Here is a 24755-nt window from a genome sequence, read left to right as displayed (position 1 = left end):
TTTAATTTTATTATACAGCAGGTTCTCATTAGTTATCCATTTTATACACATCATTGTATACATGTCAATCCCAATCGCCCAATTCATCACACCATCCCCCCCACCCCACCCCCTGCCACTTTCCCCCCTTGGTGTCCATACTTTTGTTCTCTACATCTGTGTCTCAATTTCTGCCCTGCAAACTGGTTCATCTGTACCATTTTTCTAGGTTCCACATACATGCGTTAATATACGATATTTGTTTTTCTCTTTCTGACTAACTTCACTCTGTATGATAGTCTCTAGGTCCACCCACATCTCTACAAATGACCCAATTACGTTCCTTTTAATGGCTGAGTAATATTCCATTGTATATTTGTGCCACATCTTCTTTATTCATTCATCTGTCGATGGGCATTTAGGTTGCTTCCGTGACCTGGCTATTGTAAATAGTGCTGCAGTGAACATTGGAGTGCGTGTGTCTTTTTGAATTATGGTTTTCTCTGGGTATATGCCCAGTAGTGGGATTGCTGGGTCATATTGTAATTCTATTTTTAGTTTTTTAAGGAACCTCCATACTGTTCTCCATAGTGGCTGTATCAATTTACATTCCCACCAACAGTGTAAGGGGGTTCCCTTTTCTCCACACCCTCTCCAGCATTTGTTGTTTGTAGATTTTCTGATGATGCCCTTTCTAACCAGTGTGAGGTGATACCTCGTTGTAGTTTTGATATGCATTTCTCTAATAATTAGTGATGTTGAGCAGCTTTTCATGTGCCTCTTGGCCATCTGTATGTCTTCTTTGGAGAAATGTCTATTTAGGTCTTCTGCCCATTTTTAGATTGGTTAGTTTTGGTAATATTGAGCTGCATGAGGTGTCTATATATTCTGGAGATTAATCCTTTGTCTGCTGATTCATTTGCAAGTATTTTCTTCCATTCTGAGGGTTGTCTTTTCATCTTGTTTATAGTTTCCTTTGCTGTGCAAAAGCTTTTGTTTCATTAGGTCCCATCTGTTTTTTTTTGTCTGTTTGTTTTTAATAAATTTATTTGTTTATTTATTTTTGGCTGTGTTGGGTCTTTGTTGCTGTGCGTGGGCTTTCTCTAGTTGCGGTGAGCGGGGCTTACTCTTCATTGTGGTGCGTGGGCTTCTCATTGCAGTGGCTTCTGTTGCGGAGCATGGGCTCTAGGTGTACGGGCTTCAGTAGTTACGGCATGCGGGCTCGGTAGTTGTGGCACGCAGGCTTAGTTGCTCCGTGGCATGTGGGGTCTTCCCAGACCAGGGCTCGAACCTGTGTCCCCTGCATTGGCAGGCGGATTCTTAACCACTGTGCCACCAGGGAAGCCCCCTAATTGTTTATTTTTGTTTTTATTTCTATTACTCTAGGAGGTGGGTCAAAAAAGATTTTGCTGTGATTTATGTCAGAGAGTGTTCTTCCTATGTTTTCCTCTTGGAGTTTTATAGTGTCCGGTCTTACATTTAGGTCTTTAATCCATTTTTAGTTTATTTTTGTGTATGGTGTTAGGGAGCATTCTAATTTCATTCTTTTACATGTAGCTGCCCAGTTTTCCCAGCAACACTTATTGAAGAGACTGTCTTTTTTCCATTGTATGTCACTTTAAATATATCATGCCACTCCCTTCTGGCTTGTAGGGTTTCTGCTGAGAAATCAGCTGTTAACCTTACGGGAGTTCCCTTGTATTTTATTTGTCATTTTTCCCTTGTTGCTTTTAATAATTTGTCTTTAATTCTTGTCAATTTGATTACTATGTGTCTCACCATGTTTCTCCTTGGGTTTATCCTGCCTGGGACTCTCTGTACTTCTTGGACTTGGGTGGCTATTTCCTTTCCCACATAAGGGAAGTTTTCGACTATAATCTCTTCAAATATTTTCTTGGGTCCTTTCTCTCCCTCTTCTCCTTCTGGGACCCCTATAATGCAAATGTTGGTGCGTTTAATGTTGTCCCAAAGGTCTCTTAGGCTGTCTTCATTTCTTTTCATTCTTTTTTCTTTATTCTGTTCCATGGCAGTGAATTCCACCATTCTGTCTTCCAGGTCACTTCTCTGTTCTTCTGCCTCAGTTATTCTGCTATTGATTCCTTCTAGTATATTTTTCCTTTCGGTTATTATATTGTTCATCTCTGTTTGTTTGTTCTTTAATTCTTCTAGGTCTTTGTTAAACATTTCTTGCATCTTCTCGATCTTTGCCTCCATTCTTTTTCTGAGGTCCTGGATCATCGCCACTATCATTATTCTGAATTCTTTTTCTGGAAGGTTCCCTATCTCCACTTCATTTAATTGTTTTTCTGGGGTTTTATCTTGTTCCTTCATCTGGTACATAGCCCTCTGCCTTTTCATTTTGTCTATCTTTCTGTGAATGTGGTTTTCGTTCCACAGGCTGCAGGATTGTAGTTCTTCTTACTTCTGTCTGCCCTCTGGTGGATGAGGCTATCTAAGAGGCTTGTGCAAGTTTCCTGATGGGAGGGACTGGTGGTGGGTAGAGCTGGGTGTTGCTCTGGTGGGCAGAGCTCAGTAAAACTTTTAATCTGCTTGTCTGCTATTTGGTGGGGCTGAGTTCTCTCCCTTGGTTGTTTGGCCTGAGGCAACCCAGCACTGGAGCCTGCAGGCCCTTTGGTGGGGCTAATGGTGGATTCTGGGGGCTCATGCCAAGGAGTACTTCCCAGAACTTCTGCTGCCAGTGTCCTTGTCCCTACAGTAAGCCACAGCCACCCCCCCACCTCTGCAGGAGACCCTCCAACACTAGCAGGTAGGTCTGATTCAGTCTCCTATGGGGTCACTGCTCCTTCCCCTGGGTCCTGATGTGCACACTACTTTGTGTGTGCCCTCCAAGAGTGGAGTCTCTGTTTCCTCCATTCCTGTTGAAGTCCTGCAATCAAATCCCACTAGCCTTCAAATCTGATTATCTGGGAATTCCTCCTCCCATTGCTGGACCCCCAGGTTGGGAAGCCTGACGTGGGGTCAGAACCTTCACTCCAGTGGGTGGATTTCTGTGGTGTAACTGTTCTCCAGTTTGTGAGTCACCCACCCAGCAGTTATGGGATTTGATTTTATTGTGATTGTGCCCTTCCTACGGTCTCACTGAGGCTTCTCCTTTGTCTTTGGATGTGGAGTATCTTTTTTGGTGAGTTCCAGTGTCTTCCTGTTGATGACTGTTCAGCAGTTAGTTGTGATTCTGGTGTTCTCACAAGAGGGAGTGAGTGCACGTCCTTCTACTCCACCATCTTGAACCTCCAACTGTATACTTTAAATCATCTCTAGATTACTTATAATACCTAATACAATGTAAATGCTATGTAAATAGCTTTGCTTTTTGGAACTTTACGGACTTTTTTTCAAATATTTTCCATCAGCCATTCGTTGAATACATGGATTCAGAATTCGTGGATAGGGAGAGCCCACAGCATAACTTAATAAACTCTAAGGTCCTTCGAGCTCCAAAAGCCATAAATCAACTCCCTGAATCACTGTGAGGGATGGGAGATTACCAAGAGGAAATCTCTTCCAATAACACATGATATGAAAAGGTAATTGTGATGCTCTGAGGAATGAAAGGAAGGCTACAAGTACACCGTCCAAAGGGAAATAGGAACAGAACCTCTGAGTCAACTTATAAATGATCTGCTGTAGAAGATTAAATCTGAAAAGTATCATAATGGTTAGTCTTCTCATAATTGATGCCACTGATATAATTCTTGAAACTTAAGCTCCTTATGTCTAAGTACTTAATTACTCACCCTTTTCAAACAAATGTATATATATACATGCATGTATATGTTCCTGAGTCTACAAGAATACCTTAAAAATATTCTGGAACTTCACTTAAATTATATCCTTTGGGCCCATTGATTGAAATTGAAATGGCCTGTGGATCCCTCTGTTGAGAAGCTTTTATGTGTTTATTTGGGTACAGTCATCAGTTTACTTTTGGGATCAAGACCAGGGGTCAGAGCTATGATGGTGATGGAGATATGAAAACTCTCGCTTTGGTAGACTTGACCCCAAGGTAAGTGGGGACAAGAAAAAAATCAGGTTTAGGGATTAAGAATATTGAGTTCATGATCTAAGAACTGTAAATGCAAAGCTTCCTTTAAAGAAAGACCTTTTTGTGGTAAGAGAGCAGCCCAATAGTATAGTTAGGATTCATTTGTGTTTCTCCTCTTCAACTTGATCCAGATGCCATTACTTGGACGAAGAATCAGTTCTCCTGCCAGACCAAGTTCTTCTCTTTTTTGGTTGGATTCTACCCAAAAATGCCTCAGGATGCAGGAAAGAATGGTCTTTTCTTCCATCATGGCAAACTTTTGACCTTCAAATTAATGTAAATAGCAACACTTTAATGATAGATATATCTCAAATGTGAGAAATCACAAGTCCGATTAGAGGAAGCAAGCAATTTTATATTTTCGCAGTGGGTCCTGGGAGAATCAGAATCACCTGGGATGCTTGTAAAACATGAAGATCCTTGAGTGCCCCTCCTGTTCCCACCCAGTGCATCTGAACAGCGGAAGTGGGCCAGGCATTTGTATTTTAGCAAAACGTGAGATGAATCCTGGGCTCGTTTAAGCATGAGAATCACTACTCTCGACTGATTTCTTATTTGAGCCTTTAACTTAAATTTAATTTACTCTAGAGGTACTAAATAAGCGTCAGATTCATCTATTTAAATCTGGCCTTAATTTACGAATGTCTGCATTTACATAAACGATAAAATGCTAGAGATTCTGAAGCTGAAAGTGTTTATAATGCACGGTGATGTGCATTCACTTTGCTTAAGCACTTCAGCTGGCCTTGTGGTAAGCATTTTGTGTTTTGGTTTTGCAAAATGCAGTTCTTAAAATCAACAAACACAGAAATTAAGCTAAATATAACTAATTGTTATAAATAAGTTTTGTATCATATGAAGTATGTTCTATTTTAATCTAAAAGCTACAACATTTTCAAACTCTACCATGAAACTATTTATGCTTTATGTTATGGGCTAAATCGTGTCCCCCCAAATTCATAGGTTGAAGTCCTAAACCTCGGTATCTCAGAATATGACTATTTGGAGATGGGAATGTTAAAGAAGTAATTAAATTAAAATGGTCAAAAATAAAATAAAATAATCAGATGGGTGGACCCTAATCCAATCTGACTGGTGGTCCCTATAAAAAGAAGAGATTATGACACAGACACACACAGAGGAAAGACTATGTGGGGAGATAGGGAGAAGAAGATCATTTACAAGCTAAGCAGGTATTTATTACCAATCCTGCTGATACCTGAATCTTGGACTTCTAGCTTCAGAATTGGGAGAAAATAAATTCCTGTGGTTTAAGCCACCCAGTGTGTGGTACCTTGTTATGGCTGCCCTAGCAAACTAATACACTTTATGACAGTCATATTTTAAAACAATAATGTATAGTAAAGTGGAGGGAAGAGGAAGCCAGTTTTTTTAAAAGACAGTTGCCTATGGGCTGCTACATCTCAAGAAATTTTTGTGTGAAACCGCCTACTCTGCAGGCCTGAAAAGTCAAACAAGTTCTGACGGATACAAACCTATACAGTTTCGGGGTCCAGCAGAGAAGGGCACATATGCGTATGAATGACGTCCTTTCGAATTCTCGGGAAAGAACCGTTCTGGCTTGAATTCCTCAGGATTGGGGAAGTACCTTGGATCTCTGTGCAGTGCATAGGGCATGATGATTACTTGAGAGCCTTTCACGACTTTGTAACCCGCTGTCAAGAAGTAGTCAGTAGGCCATGAGGATGGAGCAAGACAGACATTAAAATAATCCACTCTCCCTCCTATTCAAATTATAGAATTCTTACCAACTTCACAGTCTTCATTAAGATTACGGGCAAAGAAAGGAACAGAAGGAAAAAGGCGAAGGCTCTCTTTAACAACACATTCGAGATATTTAAGTTTCTTCAGGTCATCTAAGGTAGCAGGACGATCAGATCTCCCTGGTTTTAAGTAAATACATGAGATAACAAGGAAAGGATTATTTGAGCTTGGGGGATGGGACATTGAAGAAGAATACACGCATCAAAACATGTTAAATACCTACAGCTAAAGTAGAGTTTCTAGTATTACCCATAATCAAAATAAAATGAGATATGTTCAGTAAAAGAAACCAGACACCAACGGTCACATGTTGTGGGATTCCATTTATAGGAAGTATTCAGAACAGGTAGTAAATCCATAGAGACAGATAGTAACTTAGCAGTTGCCAGGGGCTGCGGGAAGAGAGGAGAGTGGCTGATTAATGGGAAAGAGTTTCCTTTTGGGGTGCTGGGACTCCAATGACATCACTGCTGACATCAGCCTAGGACAGCTTACCTGCGGACTGCTGGTTGTGTAATAGAAAAGTTTGTCCTACCGGCTTAATGCATCTTTTCTCTCATTCGTGGCCCGATGCAATGCTGTATGAAACAGTTTTCCTTGACCCCATGACTCAATGCTTTATGTAGATATGTCTGCTTCATCTACTAAGTGAGATGCTCGAGGACAGTAACATTTATCTGTGCGTCCCCAGCATCTAGCCCAGTGCAGTCACATGCCGTGCAATTAGCAAATGCCTGCATTCTGTAAGTGCTGAATAAGGCTTTGCTAAGAAGACTGGGACTGGAAGGGATCCCATAGGGGAGACTTCCTGCTTATTGCTGTATCTTTAGAACAGGTCCTGCTGTTTATCCTTCATGAGCAAGAACAACACTTGCTTCCATGGACGTGGTACCCACAGTGTAACTAGTGAAGGGACAAAACATACCAAACACTTCCTCCAGTTCATGGTCCACTTTTTGCTGGACTTCTGGATACGAACCCAATAGATATAAGGACAAGTTTATTGCAGCTGCGGTCGTATCGTGACCCTACAAATGTAAGGAAAAAATAACTTAGCGGAGTAGTATTGCGAAGATTAGAAGAGAGAACTCTATTTTGAATTGTCTCTGGATTTGACAGCTGCACTGGGACTCCAAACAGAATAAATTAATTTGGTACAGTATCTCACCTTGGTGAGAAACAAACAAAGAAAATGATCCCTTCAAAGGGGAGATTCATGCTTAGATAGATATTTCAACACTACACAGAGCTGCATACGTGGTGAGAAGTGGCTAGGCTGTGCTAATAAGGGGGCCTTCCAAGGGAACTAGGTGCTCTAGACTGTTTTTAAGGGGAAAGAGTCTGACTTTTATGAGCCAGTTTACCAGATCTGTACTCCTCCACCTTCTAGCATTTGTAAGGTAGGCTTTACCTGTCAACCCTGGACACCAGGGTGTCTGTGTGTGGTTCTGAGTAACATCCTGCATGTCAGGAAGTTGATAAATAGCCTCCCATAATAGCTGCTGAGCTTTAGGCAAAATACTAAGTACTGTGCAGAAACTAATTCAATTATCCTTCAGAAAAACTCTGTGAAATACTTGATACAGATATTTACATCTTAGAGATTAAAAACAGACTAAGAATTTTTTTTACATGAGTTCTGCAGAAAAAGAAAGTTTGGAAAATCAATAATAATATTATAACTCTATGAATAAGACTTTTAGGGGAACTAAACAGAAAACAAATTGTTTCCTCTATGGAAGTTCTTACTTTTCCATTTTCCCTACGCAACACAAGTGATGGTTATAATTTTCCTTTCTCTGGGCAGAAATCTCCAAAGCACTTGCTTCATAAAACAGCTTCTAAGTTGAATTGTTTGAGGTTTATTCTGCAATTTTATAAAATATATATTTTCCAAGTCTCTGATATTGGTGTCATTGCCTCTTCTCAGGCTTGCTCTTCCTTCACAGAAACTACCCTGAGCTCCGGACCAGATCTGGTCCATTTCACTCAGTTGTTTACCAAAGTCACAGGAGGAAGTGCTCTTGCTAAATAATTCTTAATAACTTCTCTTGAATTTATAAGTGGAAGCCTGATTTAAATGTGTAAGAGATGTCTGCTGAACTTCCTACTTCCACGTGTCTGCTACCTGAAGAAAGCAGGACTAAGCAAAGCACAAAGCACACAGTTTATAGAAGCAGGCTGGTGGGACAGGGCAGGGGCAGAAACCTTAGTATCCAGTGGTCAGCACCTGGGGCAGGAAAGGTGTGGTCGTAATAACCTGCAACCTCTTTATGGAGGAGGTCACAATATTATAATCATACGAGGTGTGTCTCCTATTTGATGCAAAGAAGAAAAAACTTAGAATTTCAAACAGTGTTAGAGCTGGAAGAAAGAGATCATTATTCCAGTTGTTTTCATGAAAGTGAGAGGTTTTTGGTAGGAGAAGGATGTGTGGGTGCACGTGTGCATGAGAGTGTATGTATGTGGGCGTGTGTGTGTACGTGTGTATGCAGGGTGGAGATGTGACACAGTCTCTCCACTTTAACATCAAATGATAATAGCCAGTATCCACCACACACTTCCCACGTGCCAGGCAAGATTCTTCGTGCGCTTTAAAAAATCATTCATCTAATCCTTATACTTATCCTGCGAGGCCCGTACTATAACAATGAGCACACCAAAGCCCAGAAAGGCTCCATGAGTTACCGGAGGTCCCACCTCTAGTACAGGTTAGAGGTGGGATTTGGCCCCAGAGACCCCAGCTTAACACCGCTCCACTTTTTAGCTAATTTAGATGTCCATTTTCTGCATAAAATTTCTTTTCAACGAAGCGCTCTGCTTAAAAAAGAAGTTTAAAACCACTGATCTAATCCATCTCTCTATTTTATACACAGGGAAGCTGTGACAGAGATCTGAGATGATTGGCACCATCTCATAAGGCTAGTCAGCATGGAGCCAGAATGAGAACTCGGGTCTAGGGACCCTTGACACAGCTTGCTTTCCTACACTGTGCCCCCGGGAGAATGTGCGCTCTGGCAGTATACCCAGAGGTACACTGTACCCAGAGGTACACTGTACCCAGGTGTCTGCAAGCAGGGCTGCTCACACCATCCATGGCTGGCGTGTACTGAGCCATCCAAAACTACATATGCCCTTCACTTTCCTCCACTTCCAGGATATTACCACAGGGTGCTTTTTAAAACCATTTCTTCACTTTATTTGGCAATCTACACACTGAGAGATTCACTCTGTAATATTTAATAATGCTAGAATTACCTTTTGTAAAAACTGCATCTTTCTTTTCATTATTTGAAGGTCAGAAATCCCTTTAGAATCACAAACTAGTTAAATTCTCTGTCGGAGGGCTCTTGCTTGCTTCTCTAGTTTGGGCAGCTCAAAGCAGGAGCTAAGCACTCATTTGCTAGAACTTCAAAAAGGAGGTAGTGAAAAGACAGACTTGTGGGTTTCAGAGATTTTTAAAAAGCCTGAAGCAATATAGGGAATGAGAGCAATTTCTGACTTCTTTTCTACTTGGAAAAATCCAATGGGTTTTAGGTTTTCCTGAGAAAACAATGTGTCTAGTGCTATACTCACCACGAGTGAAAGGCTTTTTCTGAAGAAGAAAGCTGATCTGGTACTTAATCAGGTTCTTACATTTTGTAATTTCTAATTATAATGCAGCGACTCATCCTCAGTTATATGAAGCTACTTTAAAACTTGAATAAACTTTTAAAAATGATGCTAAAGATTCTAGAAAATAACTGCAATTTGTTTAATGATACCCGAAAATAACGTGATGAGATAAAATACCTCAAACATAAAGGTGTCAACTTCTTCTCGAATCTCTTCATAACTCAGCTTGTTTCCTTGGTCATCAGTCACATTTAAAAGCAAGTCAAGAAAACCCCTGCGTTTATTATTGTGTGGAGGAAAGTCCTTGTCATTACTTCTACCTTCTTCATGTCTCTTCATTTCATTGGCCCGTTCAGTGATGACCTGTATGATTTAAACAATCATATGCTCTCGTTTGGAATTTGATGTAGCCTCATAATATATTTTCTTATGAAAATATACTAGCTTCTTTCATGGATTTTTTCTAAACCTTTCCTGTTCTAACTCAACAATAACTTAGGCTCTTGTGGAAAATATAGTAAAGCTTCCTGTTAACATTTTAGGGCATTATTTGATAAGACTTTTAAAAACAAATTTAATGTCAGACACATTCAGAATATTCAATTGCTATTTCTGCCATCTTTCCAACACGGGAATAGAGTTAGTAGTCCCCTAAGTGGTGCCCTAGAGATTTGGATGAGCTAATGAGAAAAAGTTTAGGTGGTGGAGAGAATGCAATCATTATATAATAGACAAATTACGGATTGCTCTCATTACAGGCTGCACTGGAGGAAAGAAACAGCAGGTTGATCAGTCAGCTCACCCTCTGTGCTTGCTGTTCCTGCTGCCTAGATTTCTCTTTCTTCAGATGCCAGTGTGGCTCACTCCCTCCCTCCCTCCTCTTGAGGTCTTGGCCCCTTCTCACACCATCAGAAAGACCTTCCCGGATCACTGCTAACCTGGTCCCTAGCACTCACTATCTTCCTAACCTTACTTTATTTTTTTTCCATTTCACTTACCACCTGACATTATAGTATACTTGCTATATAATATACTGCATGAATGTACCATCCATGTGGCAGCAAATTTGTCCTTGTTCATTGATATAATTCCAACCCTTAGAACACTGCCTGGCATTTTAAGGACGTCCCTTAGATATTTTCTGAATGAATAAAAGAATTAAAGCCCATAAACTTAATGTGGCTATACATTTCAACTTTCTTCTCCTATCAGGCAATTGACCAAACCTGCTACTAAGTGATTTGAATGAATAGATCCTAAGTGCTTTGAGGACAAAACACCATATCTCCTTTCATTCTCGGGGGAACCCCCTAGGGCCTGGCACCCAGTATGCAATTTTCAATATTTATTAAATAAATAATATTGTCCATCCAATTTGGAATTCATTAATTATTGATATTGATAGTAACGCATGTAATTTGAGGAAAAATTTGGTCATTCGCCTACTGCCCAGTAATGGAGATAACTCTGTCCTCCACTGTGGCCACCTGAATCCAACACCTCATTCATCCAACATTTCCTGACTGGGAACCACATGATCTGTTGGTGACAGGCTGTACCTCACTGTAAGGAAGCAATGCCAATATAGTTGAAACCGAAATTGACAGCAAAGAGAGAATATATTTAAATTGGTACTTTTATCAGTACATTTAAATCATAATTTGATGTATATTTTCAATTAAATATTGCTTTGTCAAAAGCACATGTTTAACACAAGACTGACATCTTATATATGAAACAATATCACTATCTCCTTGTTATTTTTTAATTGGAAGTAAAATAGTGACATCTAGTTAATTTTAATCTTTTCCAAGTTGAGATACTGCTATAAATGCCCTTTGCCTTTGAAAGCTACTGCCTAATCCAGACATTTGCCATAAGACTCTCATAACACGGATCCCCTCCTCTTTATTCATTCAACATAGCACCCTGGTTGTTAATAAATATTTATAGTTCGTATCACATTTTGTAATTTTTTTAATAGACAACCTCCTCTACTAGACTAACCTCTTTTAGGGGACATACATATCTTACTTATTACTATGTCTTTAACACTTGGTACAGTGTTTGGCACCTAACAAGTGTTTAATTAATATTTGGTGAGTACATAATTAAAATGTAATCACACCGTCTCCTTCTTTCCATTATTATTCAACTTTTATTTTATGAGACACAGGCTCCAGCGTATGTTAACACAGCATAAAAATCTTGGACGTATAAAAGATCTAGAAATGGAGAGTGGTGATGGTTTCAGAACACTGTGAGTGCAATTAATGGTAAATTTTATGTTGTGTATATTTTATCACAATTAAAAAAATCAAGGGCTTACGTTTTTGGTAAAATTATGTAGGATTTTTAGGCTCCTTTTGTGTTCCCATCCATCTTTAAATATAAAGAACAAAAGGTCAAGCCAGAGCCAGGGCATCTTCATTCTTTGATGTATTGAATCACTCATCCTATAAATAGGATAAAAACACATCAGCTGATACACTGAAAATGTGTATTTCTTGAGCACCTAATTGATGCCCGCTCTCAATGAGGGTAATATGTAGGGATGATAATGATTCGTCTTAGAGGCTGCTAAGATCCAGGCTTTACACTCAACAATGAAGGCATGGGGTATTACACATCCAGTGAAGCTTAAACATTTAATGGGTTCTTTAGAGGAATGAAGAATCTGTTATAAAACATCCATACTAAATGGTCATCTGATCTCTGCTTCTTTTTCTCCAGGGAGAGTTCTTGACCACCCCAGGCTGCCTGTGGCTCTTGTACCACAAGCTGATATGAAATCTGCCTCTTTATAATGTCCACTCATTTGCTTGCTCACTCCTCCGTAGTGCCAGTAAACAACTGGCTGCCCTCTTCCACGGAAAAGTGCTCATTAAATACCCATCTGTCACACAGCTGTCACGAGCACCACCCTCATTATTCCCAGTGAGAAGCAGAAAGACCTCTACACGATCTCCTCCTTCATGACCAGCTTAGATGCCAATGCCTCAGAGAAGACCTTTCCTGACCACGCAATCTGTAAAACACATCCCTGTTTTCCTCTCTCATATCAACTTGATCTTTTCTTTCTAAGCAATTATTATAATTTATAAGTTTATATTCATTTGCTTCAATGCCTGTCTCCCCTGCTATTCTGTATCATATGCCCATATAAAACTAGTCAGTACCTTGTGCAGGGAATGGCAGATTATAGATGCTCAACAAGTAGTTGTTAAGATGAAGTGAAATGAGCCGTGGACTTAAAGATAGGATACATTGAATCAAATCCTGGCCCTGCCTCTTAATAGCTGAATAATCACAAGCAATTTTAAAAGTAAAGTTGATTATTTCAATTAAAAAATAATACATACTCAGTGCAGAAAATATAGGAAAGGAGAATGAATCACAACAAAACCAAAACACAATAAGAGAGCACACACACAAAATAATAATAACCGCAGCTAACATTTTGGTATAGTATCTCCTAGCTTTTTCTATGAATAATTTTTTTATACCTAGTGGTTATCAAACTACAAAAAAATTTATGTCTTTCTTTTATCACTTAGCATCATAATGTAATCTCTCGATATATTATAAAATAGTCCTTTAAAATTACTGCATAATCTGAATGTGCCATAACCATTCCTGTACTGTTGAAAGATATGCTTAAATGATTAGGTTAATTTTTAGTATAATGTTTCACTTTGAAATGATGAAAAAGCTACAGTACAGACAGAAATTATTAGCAAGAATTTTTTAAAGCCCTGATCAATAACAATTTTATTTTATTTTTTTGGGCCACACCACGCAGCTTGCAGGACTTTAGTTCCCTGGCCAGGGATAGAACCTGGGCCCTCAACAGTGAAAGCATGGAGTCCTAACCACTGGACTGCTAGGGAATTCCCAATAACAATTTTAGAAATAATTAGGACTTCATTTACCTATAAACTGCTTGAACATACTCGGAATCATTGTTGCTTTGAGCACCAATGTTCTTCCCCATAGCTGTTTCTGTAAAATATAGTGAGAAGCAACCATTCAATTCATGCACGTATCTTGGGTACATTTTCCAGTGGCAGACACTTGATAAAAGACGCTATGTCCTGTTCTGTTCATATATATTGTAGAATTGTTCTTTTCCCTCTTCTCTTGTATCTTCTGCTTCTCTTACTCCCAGTTCCTGCCCTTCCTTCCCTCGGACCGTCTGGTCATGTTGGCTCAGTGACCGCTTGTCCGAAGTCCTATGAATGGCTGCTGCTTCTCAGGTGGCTAATTTAGCAATAGGACCTTCCAGAAGAACCCAATGTCCTTTCTCCCCCGCCCCGCCCCACCCTATGGACTGTTATTTTCTATTTGTGCCATTTTATCTTTACATCCTAACTTTAAAAATAAATCAGTGAGACTTACCACAGATTATATCTAAGGCACAAAGAGTGATGTAAAAAAAGCAGTTAAATGCTTCTTGGTTAACATATTTTTCAAGCTTATTAACCAATATATTTGCTTGTTCATTCATGACATCTAAGAAATCTTCCAGAATTGTAAAATGGAAAGTGGGTGTTAACATTTTTCTCCTAGAGCGCCACTTGTTTCCAGTACTAGAAATAAAATACACGGTTACAAAGAAAAAACAAGCAACACCTGAAACAAATAAAATATAAATATAGTCATCATCAAGTTCTCCTGAAACAGCTTAATCTACAGATTCTCAAATGCTTTGGTCAGAATGACAAAGACTCATGTATAGTTGTGAATATTTTGGATACTGTTCTATATTACTAATGTTTAGAAGAGTATTCATTAAAAATGGAAACATTTAAGAATTTTTCTAAATTTCTGAGCTCTGAGTTTCTAAAATTTAGAATTTTTCTCCCCTCTATCAACATCTTAGCCCTCAGATGATCCACTGCTCCATGATTTTCTTTAATCTCTACTATCTTTGAATTCTCCAAAGTCCCCACCAGGGTCCTGCCTTTCTCTTGCTAGGCCCTCTCTCAGAGGACGGAGTCCTGTTTCTGGGTGCCAACTCAAGAAGTGAGGTTACTGTGTTCGATTCACTTCTCTGAGGGTGACTGCCTTTTTCATGATATTTTCAAGATTTCCCTTCTCCAAACTATCCTTGGCTTTACTCCATTCATACATCAGTACCTCCTCATTTTTCTTGGAACACTAGTGATTATCATTATTGAATATAGTGGCTGGAGATTACCATACACCTTATCTATCAAAGGCCCATTGTTAGCTGGACCTTTCCTTCCAGCTTCTCCCATAATTCCCAATACCTCAATCTTGCTATTGGAAGAATACCTTGTGTCAGTTCCTGAAATAACAAGTTACCCATAGAAGTAACTGTTTCTACAAGACAGCTTTACAAATTTCCACTGAGGTACCTTGTAAGAAGTCCTAGGCCAAGCCACGGTTCTAGGAACTTGTACATATAGGATTTGTCAATGTGCTTTGAACTAGTTAAAATTACCTTTAAAAGAGAAAAAAAAAAATTGAGGGATATAGACATCAAAACGATTTCAGTTGTAAGAACACCTGGCTAGAACACAACTACTTTTTAAAGCAAGATTTTATAATTGTTATTTTTCTGTGATTCATTTTCATTCCTGTGCCTCAAAGAAATGCAATTAGAGTTTTGAACTTATAATTGTCATTCAGTCTTGAGGACTAAATGGAGTTGAAAGGAAGGAAAATGTCCAAGATGATTCCTGGTTCCTGCCACAAACTAGGAACCAAGCAGAGTCATTTCTTGAGGGGAGAGGGTAGAGGCAGGTGAATCCGGAGGATGACCACATCTAATGAGATTCCCACACCATCAGACAGACAGTGGAATATTGATCACATTTGCCACATACTCACCTCCACATTTTCTGCATTATAAAGGAACACCACAGGTATGGGCCCGAGCCAGAGTTTCAGCAGTGGCAGGTGTCGGTGTTCTTCACTGTACTGAATCATCTGCTGAAAAAAATCTGGGAGAAAATATTTAATCTTAAATTCAATCAAGACAAGAATTTTGTCTAAGGGATACAGCACAGGGAACTCTATTTAGTACTCTGCAATGGCCTATATGGGAAAAGAATCTAAAAAAGAGTGGGCATATGTATATGTATAACTGATTCACTTTGCTGTACACATGAAATTAACACAACATTGTAAATCAACTATACTCCAATAAAAATTTTTAAAAAGACAAAAATTTTGTAATAAGTTCCTTATTGTGTCTTTTGGTTCCTTGGGGGTTTTGTTTTTGTTTTACTTTGGACAAGTCACTTAATATCTCCCAGAGAGATATTTGTTGTTGTTGTTGTTGTTGTTGTTTTAGGTTCCACACAGAAGTGAGATCACACAGTACTTGCCTTGCTTTGTCTGACTTACTTTGTTGAGCATTATGCCCTCAAGGTTCATCCATGTTTTCACAAATGGCAATATTTCCTTCTTTTTTATGACTGAATAATATTCCTCTGTGTGTGTGTGTGTGTGTGTGTGTGTCTGTGTGTGTACCACATTTTCTTTATCCATTCGTCCAGTGATGGACACTTAGGCTGCTTCCATGTCTTTGCTACTGTAAATAATACTGCAGTGTACATGGTGTGCATATATCTTTTCAAGTTAATGTTTTCATTTTCTTGGTATATATACCCGGAAGTGAAACTGAGGGCTCATACGGTAGTTCAATTTTTAATGTTTAAATGTTTTGAGGAATCCCCATACTGTTTTCCACAGTGGCTGCAGCAATTTACATTTTCACCAACAGTGCTCAAGAGTTCCCTTCTCTCTTGCCAAAATTTGTTACTTCTTGTCTTTTTGATTATAGCCATTCTAAAAAGTGTGAGGTGAAGTCCTATTGTGGTTTTTATTTGCATTTCCCTGATGAGTAGTGATGTTGAGCACATTTTCATGTATCTGTTGGTCATCTGTATGCCTTCTTTGGGAAAATGTCTATTCAGACCCTCTGCCCAGTTTTAAATGAGATTGTTCAGGGTTTTTTGCTATTGAGTTGTATGAGTTCTTTATACATTTTGGATATTAACCCCTTATTAGATATATGATTTGCAAATCATGTATCCCATTTTGTAGGTTTCCTTTTCATTTTCTTAAAGGTTTTATTTGCTGTGCAGAAGCTTTTTAATTTGATGTAGTCTCAATTGTTTATTTTTGCTTTTGTTGCCTTTGCTTTCGGTGTCAAATCCAAAAAATCAAGGAGCTTACCGCTTACGTTTTCTTCTATGAGGTATATGGCTTCAGGTCTTACACTTAAGTCTTTAATCAATTTTGAGTTATTATCATGCATGGTGTAAGATAGTGGTCCAGTTTTATTCTTTTGCAAGTGTCTGTCCAGTTTTCCCAACACCATTTATTGAGAGTCTGTCCTTTCCCCATTATGTATTCTTGGATCCTTTGTGGTAAATTAATTGACCACCATCTGTTTATTTCTGGGTTTCTATTCTGTTCCATTGATCTATGTGCCTGCATTTATGCCAATACTATACTGTTTTGATTACTATGGCTTTGTAATATATCTTGAAATCAGGAAGTGTGATGCCTTCAGTTTTGTTCTTCTTTCTCAAAATTGCTTTGGCTATTTGAGGTCATTTGTATTCCATACAAAATTTGGTACTATTCTATTTCTGTGGCAAACGTCATTGAAAGCTTGATAGGGATTGCATTGAATCTGAGAATTGCTCTGGATAGTATGGAAATTTTAACAATATTAATTCTTCCAATCCATGAACATGGAATATCTTTCCATTTATTTGTGTCTTATTCAATTTATTTCAGCAGTGTCTCATAGTTTTCAGTGTACACCTTTTTTACTTCCTTGGTTAAATTTATTCCTAGGTATTTTATTCTTTTTGATGCAATTGTAAATGGGATTGTTTTCTTAATTTCTCTTTCTGATAGTTCGTTATTAGTGTATAGAAACATAACTGATTTTTATATATTGATTTTGTATCCTGCAACTTTACTGAAGTAGTTTATTAGTTCTAATAATTTTTTTTTGCTGAAGTCTTTAGGGTTTTCTATAATATCATGTTATCTGCAAATAGTAACAGTTTTACTTCTTCCTTTCCAATTTTGTGGAGGGGAAGGCTAGTTGGGAGGCATATGGGTATCCAGGGCTTCTCCTGGGCAATGGGAATGCCTGATTGACAACAGTGGGATTCATCCCAAACTCACTGTGAGGCTAGTAATATGATGCTTGAGATTTTGACAGGGTTTTTTTTTACGTGGGAATTTGGGTAAGGAGAAAAACTGGTATGGCATAAAAAACAGAACCATTAAGCTCTTCAGCTCTTTTTCCATGTCAAAAAATGTGCACGTGCTCAGTCCATCCCTGGTCCTCTTCCATCCTTAAGCTTCACCCACCCCTGAGCTTCAGGGAAAGTTGTTCAAAGTTGGAGAAGGGCTAAGGCTGGGGATGTCCACTGCATATAAAATTAAATCAATAGTCTTGATTTTTGTAAGTGTTTGCACGTTTTGCACACCAAACCTAATAATAATAATCTTAAAATAATTAACATTATGTCATATTTACTTGCTATGGCAGGTTATTATATGTCAGACCTAGTGCTCAAGGTTTCAGGTGTATTATGTCTTTTGTGCCTCACCACAGTTACATGGGGAGGGACGCTGTTATTACTGTCATTAAACAGTTGAGGAAGTTGTGCACAGTTAAGCAACTTGCCCAATATATCACCGAGCTGGTAAATGGTGGAATCTGGCTTTGTACCCAAGGCAGTCAGACCCCAGAATGCACCACCTTAACCATATTACCACACTTCTTCAAAATGTCTTCTGGTCAAGACAGTTGGCAACATTGCCATGAAAAGAGCTGGGTCAGGTCAACAGTATCAAAATATCCGGCTTCGTGCTAATATACTGCCTGCCTTGGTCTGGTCTGACAGAGGAGACAGGGAAGTCTGAATCTGTGGTTTGAAGACATCAGGTCCAATAGCAGGTAGCAGCTGAGGAAGACGGGTGCTGACATAGATGCAAAAGCAAGAGATTAGAGTTCAAAGGGCTCATGGGAAAGCAACTGCAATACTCCAGGTGGAATTACTGAGGGCAGAATTTGGACAGCAGCCACAAAATGAAAGGCCCAGCCTCCTGTATAAGAGACAAAGGTGCTGAGAACAGGGAATATTTCTCAGAATATTCTGATATCCCCAATTTTGCTGAGCTCAATGCTGGGCACAAAGCAGGGCTTCAATAAATGGCTGATTGACAACTTTAACTAACTTAGTCTAACCAAGTTCTAGATAGTGATCTAGAAACCACATGAATTCAATTTCATCCTTAAAATTACTCTGTAATATAGTTACATTTACAAGTAAATGGTAAACAAACAAACAAAACCCCTCTAACTTAGAGAGTTTCAAACAACTTCCCCAAATCTAACAACTTGGTTGCAAAGCTGGAAATTGAGCAAAAGTTTACCTGTTGCCAAAATCCAGTACTTGTATGACGGATTAAAAAGTCCCTTTATAAAAGACAGTACACTGTCATTCTCTTCACTCAGAAAGTAATTCCAAAGATAACTATGTTAAATATTCCAATCAACTCACAGTTTGTTTTAAAACAGGTCTTATTCACTAGAGATTTCAATTCTTAGAAAAATTCCCAAAAAGAATATGATGAGACTCCTCAAGTATATTGTTTCTTTTGGGGGGATGGGAGGGTCCATATTTCTACATAATTATTTTTTAATACTATAAAGCCTTAGGGTAGAAGGGGAGGTTAGCTCTGCTTTTAGTATTATCCAAGATGATTTTACAAATGTGGTTTTCATATAAATAAATGTGAGAGGGGGAGAGGGAGGGAGGGGGGGGAGAGGGAGGGGGAGGGAGAGCGGGAGATAGAGGGAGAGAGAGGGAGAGAGAGGGAGAGAGAAAGAGAGAGAGGGAGGGAGGGGAGGGAGGGAGGGAGAGGGGGAGGGAGGGGGAGGGAGGGGGAGGGAGAGGGAGAGAGAGGGAGAGGGAGAGCGGGAGATAGAGGGAGAGAGAGAGAGAGAGAGAGATTTCTAAGTTCTAAGGATTTGCCTTGTTCCAGGGAAGTTTATGCCTTTAAGGCTTTAACAGCCAAGACAGAAGCAAAGACGGCAGTGTTCTGAGGTAGGAGCAGCTACGAGGTGGGAAGAGAAGAAGCAAAAATGCAGAAGGACAAAAGCTTAGAGATACTGCAATCTATGCTGTACACGAAGAAAAAGTTCGTTGGGAACGGAGGGCACTAGCAATTTTGCCAGGTGTCATAGGGAAACTGGATAGAACTGGGACTCCATCCTCCAGCGGGTGACAAATCCTTCTCTCTCCCAGCGTCAGCACCTCAAGCCCTGGTGTCCAGGCTGTAAGAAGGCCGGCGGCGCGGCGCAGGTCGGGAGCCCCCATCCCTGGGACGGGGACATGGCCGGCCTGGGCGCGGTCCCTTACCTCTCGCGTCCGGCTTTAACAGCAGCGCGTGTCCCAGGAAGGGGTAGGCGCCCTCCAAGGTTGGGACGGCACGCATCTGCTGCCATGTCCACGCGTAGCTCGCCACCATCCGCAGGAGGTTCAGGGTGAGGATGGCGCCCGCCAGGGAGACCGCGCACAACCCGCCCCAGAGCAGCAACTTCTGCCCGACGCTCAGCAGCCACAGCGCCAGCATCGCGCCTGCGGGCCGCTCTGCACCCGGACTGAGACTGCGGGGACCGCGGGGCGGGATGTTCGGGGCGGCGGGCGCGGTGCAGCCCCGGGAGGTCAAGGGCGCCGGCCCCGGGCGGAGCTCCCGGCCTCTCGAAACTCGGGCGGGAGCAGGAGGCGTCGCCGGCCCCGCTCACTTCCCCGTGCGGCCGGAGGTGGGCACAGGTCCGGCCGCCCTGAAGCGGGGGCAGCCCTGCTTCTCGGGACTAGGTTGGGGCCTCCGAGGCTCCTCGACAAGGCACCGCGGGGGCTGTTAGGGGCTCGGCCCAAGCCTACGTCACCGGCCTCTTTTGTTTGCTTCGAGCGGAAAACGAAAGTCCGGGAAACGAGCGCTCTGTAGGCCGCGCTGCTGTAGACGGCGGCACGTTAGTGGGTGGAGTGGGGAGGATACTGAAGGTGAGATGGAAGGCGGCTTAGTGACGGAGAGGCGCCCCGGGGCCAGAGGGGCCGAGCTTCGGCTCATAGGCCCCCCTCTGCTGGGAACGGGACGACTCAGGCTAGAGTGCGCAGGATGTTTTAAAGTGGAAATAAAGAAGCATCTGGTTTGAAACTCAGCCTCTGGAGCTCGTTTTTCCCGGCTGGGCACCTAACCTCATTCCCTTTCACGTCTGCGCGTGGTCCACTCCGCTGGCGCGGGCTGCCTACCCGCCCGGAGGTGGGTTGCGTCCTGGCTTCCGCATCCGGGTCATTCGGGCAGCTGCCTCCTTCCATCCAGAGTAGCCTTAGGGACACGACCTCAGGGGCACCAGCTATCAGTCTGCATCGGATGGCTGATTGCGACACAGGGGCGTTGAGTAAGGTTGTTGTGATCCAAATATTTTTCAAAATATTTTCGGGAACAAGAAAAGCTAGCACCCCAAGAGAGCAAGACAAGGGCGGGGGGAGAGGATGGAGGTCGAGTTCTCTGAAAGCGGTGGAGGTAAGTGATGCTGGGAGGGGAGGTTTTGATAAGGAGACAGTAGTTGTGGAGTGCTCTCAAAAGGGAAAGAAGACAAACCTCTGAGCCTGCAAAAGGAAAAGATAAGGACAGTGAGAAGGCTGCTCCGCTTCTGCCCAGGGGCTGGTTTCCCTGACTACCAAATTCTCTCTTTTCTCCTGGTACCCAATCCTGACTCTGGTTCCCTTGTTTACACTTGATCCTTCTTCACAAAGGAGCTGGGATGGAGGGTCCCTCTCCTAGCAGCACGTCCCTAAGCTATAGGAAAAGTGCCAAGGAAGATGGGATATTGAGAATACCCTGCATTTTTATTTTGCTTAATTGGATTAGTTTTACTCGCAGCCACCTGCAGAGCCTCTTTGATGTAGAGAAAAACATACCTAAGACTTTTCTCCAACTGAATTTCTTCAAGTCATCTATATATACTGACACAGAAAGATGTTCATGAAATATTAAGTGGAAAATAATAATAAACAAGTTGCAGAACAAAGTATATAATGTAATGCCCTCTTTGGGAGAATTTTTTTCTCTGCAGCCAGACTAATATCTGGAAAGAAGAATAATGATCAACTCGACTGCGTGGGAATGGAGAAGAACTTACACTTTTTATGTTATTCCCTTCCATATTGTTTAATTACTTTAACACTTTTAAAAAATATATCTGTGTAATAACTTTCAGTATATCTTCTGGGCTTTCATTTCCTTCTCTCTAAAGGACTGAGGCTGAGCCACAAGGTCAATTAAAGCTATAAAAGTACAGGATTTGTCTATATCTGACTCTCTGCTAATCCCTGTGGACAAAACAAGGAATATAACGTACAACTGCAGCCCTCAGGGAGTCGAGAAAGAGGGAGGGATGGGGATGAGGGTGGGGTGGGGGGAGTGAGTGCTCCAGGCAGCATGAGAGAAGAAGTGCTCCAGCCCAGGGAAGGATATGAGGGGTTCAGGAGACAGTGTAGGGGCCCCTGCTTGGAGCACAGGGTAGCTCAGAGTGCCTAGAGCAAGATGACGTTGATGGGTGGCATGGGGCAAGCTGAAATAAACCTTGACTGCCAGGCGTACACAGTTTAGTTTTATTTTGAAGGCAATTTGTGGCTGAGGAAGAGGACACTGAAGATTTTTTAAGGGTCAACAAAATAAAAGCCTTGTGCCTTTGTTCCCTTTCATCTTTCCTGTGGTTTTCTTGTTACCAGATGGGACCCTTCTCATACTGCCTTGGAATATTTACATTTCAGAGGAAACCAGTCAGATGGCCAGGCCTACAAGAAATGCACAGCACCATCCTTCTCTCCTGGCAGCGAAGTACACAGTGCTGCCTCTTAGAAGGTCCACCGTAAAATGTAAGGATGCTCTGTGTAGGAAACAGTGCTGTGCCAAGGTGAAGACAATCTGTCTGCCTTTGTAACCACATTCATTGTCAGCTCCATGGAACTAATCCAACTGAGTAGGAAGGTATGAACTTACTTTCTCTCCTGAAGATTCATTCTACAGTAAAGGACGAATCCCTTCCCACTTGGAAGGTCTTTGTTTTCTACTCTCCCCAGCTTGAAATAAGTGCTTCTGAAAGTTAAAGTCATGGGCCAGAATGTGTTATAAACTACAGAAAGGCTTTGTAAATGTTAACACTTTGATTTCCTTAAATTTTATCTCACTTGGAATGATTCCCAGTATGAAAAAGATATCTAATTTAGATTAAAAAAATAAATTCTCATTGGATATAGAACTATGTTATCTATATACTCACACACATCAAATGATCAGTGTAAATTCCTACTGTCTTCAATTCCTCCTCTTATTCTCTCCTGAAGCCTGTTGAGACTTTTGCCTTGTCCATTCTTCTAGCACAGATCTTGTCAAGATCACCAATATCTCCCATGTAGCTAAATCTTTAAGTCATTTCTCAGACCTTATCTAAATTGACTTATCAACAGCATTCAACATATTTGAGTCCTTATCACTTCCTTGAACCCCCCCCCCCCCGCCCCCATTTGACTTTGAGGAGTCCATATTCTCTTGATTTTTTTCTCCCTCACCAGTCATTCTTTCTGTCTGCTTTGCTAGTTTCTCTTCACATCCCATACCTCCAGATGTTAAAATGCCCGGGGCTCAGAACTCTTTTTTCCCTGCTTCTAAATTCTCACTCTCTTGGTTATCTCATCCATTTCAGTACTTAAATATCATATTTTTATATATATATATATATATATATATATATATATATATATATATATATATATATATATATATATACCACCCCAAGTCTATACCTCCTGTCTAAACCCCAGGGACAGATATCCAAACACCTCAACATCTCCACTTAGGCATCTCAAACAAACATGTCTCAACACGCTTCCAAATCTGCTCCTCTTGAACTTTTTCCGATTTCGGTAAAGGCCAACACCATCTTTCCAAGTGTTAAGCCAGAGCTTTGGAGTCAATCTGGATTCATGTTTTGTTACCCTCCTCATCCAATCCAATGGCAAATCCTATTGGCTCAAATTTGAGAACACACCCAAAGTCCCTGACTTCTCCCCAGCTGCACCACTATCATCTGATCTGAAACATCATCTCGTGTCAGATTACATCACTCCGTCCTCAAAACTCTCCAGTGGCTCCCCATTTCAGGTAATTTACAACTTCCAAGGCCAAAAAGGATCTTAAACCCTCAGCTCCCATTACTTTGCTGATCTCATTCTTTATTATTTACCCCCTTGCTAATTCCATCCCGTGTCCCATTGGCCTCTTTGTTGCTCTTCAAACCTCCAGGTATGCTCGTGTTTTGGGCTGTGTGTTTTTTCCTCTGTCTAGAATTCTTTTTTTCATCTCTACATGGCTTCTTTTCTCATTTGCTTTGAGTCTTTGCTCAAAGACTACCTCTGCAATAAAGCCTCCCCTGACTGTTCTATCTAAAGTTGCAACTCTTTCCGCTCTCTGTCACATGGCCTTATTTTATATTTCTTCATAGCACTGATTGTTATCTCACCTTATGTTTCTATTGATTTGTTTACAGTCTGTGCCCTCCACTAGAATATAAGTTCTATTAGGGCAAAACTTTGTCTTGTTCAGCCCAATGTTTAGAACAGAATCTTATACAAAGGAGGTGCTTGATAAATATCAAGTATGATTGCCGCACAGGAATGCCATTTTCTGAAATGAAGATTAAATTGGTGTACTCATAAATGAGGTGAAACCCTCACAAACATCTATAGATATATATTTTGAATTCACAGGGAAAAGTTTGCTATGGAGTTGGAAATAAATGAATGAGTAACCTGTGTATTAGACACTGCAGAATAGAGAGATATTTACACAAATTATATTGAAAATTGGGAACCTAAAGAAGATTTTATAAATGTAATGAAGTTTTGAAAACTCAACACTTTTTATTAAAAATTAAAGAATTAAACATCCAAACCATGATCTGTAGTCATAAGAAAACAATGACAATAAAAATATAATATGCAAATGATTTATGATATTATGAAAATGTACCTCTTAATTGGTATAGAAATCCCATTCTAGTTCAGAATAACAACTCTATGGTTACTTCCTTTAGTATTAAATTCATACAATCTAGTAGTTTTCTATGGTATTTTACATGTTTTTATATTATTTTTAAATTCCTTCATTTCTTCTTTGGTTTTGGATAAACTGACATTTTAATTAATATAGTCACTAACCTTAGTTTAAAAATTGATCT

General features: G+C 40.5%; 1 protein-coding gene and 2 long non-coding RNA genes across 3 annotated transcripts in view; 2 read left to right on the top strand and 1 right to left on the bottom strand.

The window, feature by feature from the left end:
* The window catches only part of LOC132356508 (uncharacterized), a 64979-nt gene extending 52685 nt beyond the window's left edge, over positions 1-12294 (top strand). Inside the window, exon 3 of the long non-coding RNA XR_009499896.1 lies at positions 12176-12294. This is a non-coding gene — a long non-coding RNA (uncharacterized LOC132356508). The remainder of the gene's footprint in view (positions 1-12175) is intronic.
* Positions 3878-20791, bottom strand: LOC132356507 (cytochrome P450 4V2). Its single transcript, XM_059909357.1, has 11 exons — positions 19870-20791; positions 15299-15411; positions 14824-14909; positions 13841-14031; positions 13375-13444; positions 11772-11898; positions 9620-9805; positions 6753-6855; positions 5812-5946; positions 5539-5718; positions 3878-4306 (listed from the first exon to the last, which is right to left on the bottom strand). The coding sequence occupies exons 1-11, from the start codon at positions 20081-20083 to the stop codon at positions 4134-4136; spliced, it is 1578 nt and encodes a 525-aa protein (XP_059765340.1). The 5' UTR covers positions 20084-20791; the 3' UTR covers positions 3878-4133.
* On the top strand, positions 19423-20668 carry LOC132356509 (uncharacterized). Its single transcript, XR_009499897.1, has 2 exons — positions 19423-19554; positions 19756-20668. It is a non-coding gene; the product is annotated as an uncharacterized LOC132356509 (long non-coding RNA).
* Positions 20792-24755: the final 3964 nt, after the last annotated feature.

This window comes from Balaenoptera ricei, chromosome 21 (assembly GCF_028023285.1).
Source record: "Balaenoptera ricei isolate mBalRic1 chromosome 21, mBalRic1.hap2, whole genome shotgun sequence".
In the NCBI taxonomy this organism is placed as follows: domain Eukaryota; kingdom Metazoa; phylum Chordata; class Mammalia; order Artiodactyla; family Balaenopteridae; genus Balaenoptera; species Balaenoptera ricei.
Note: the sequence above shows the minus strand (reverse complement) of the source record. Positions and strands in the feature narration are given on the sequence as shown.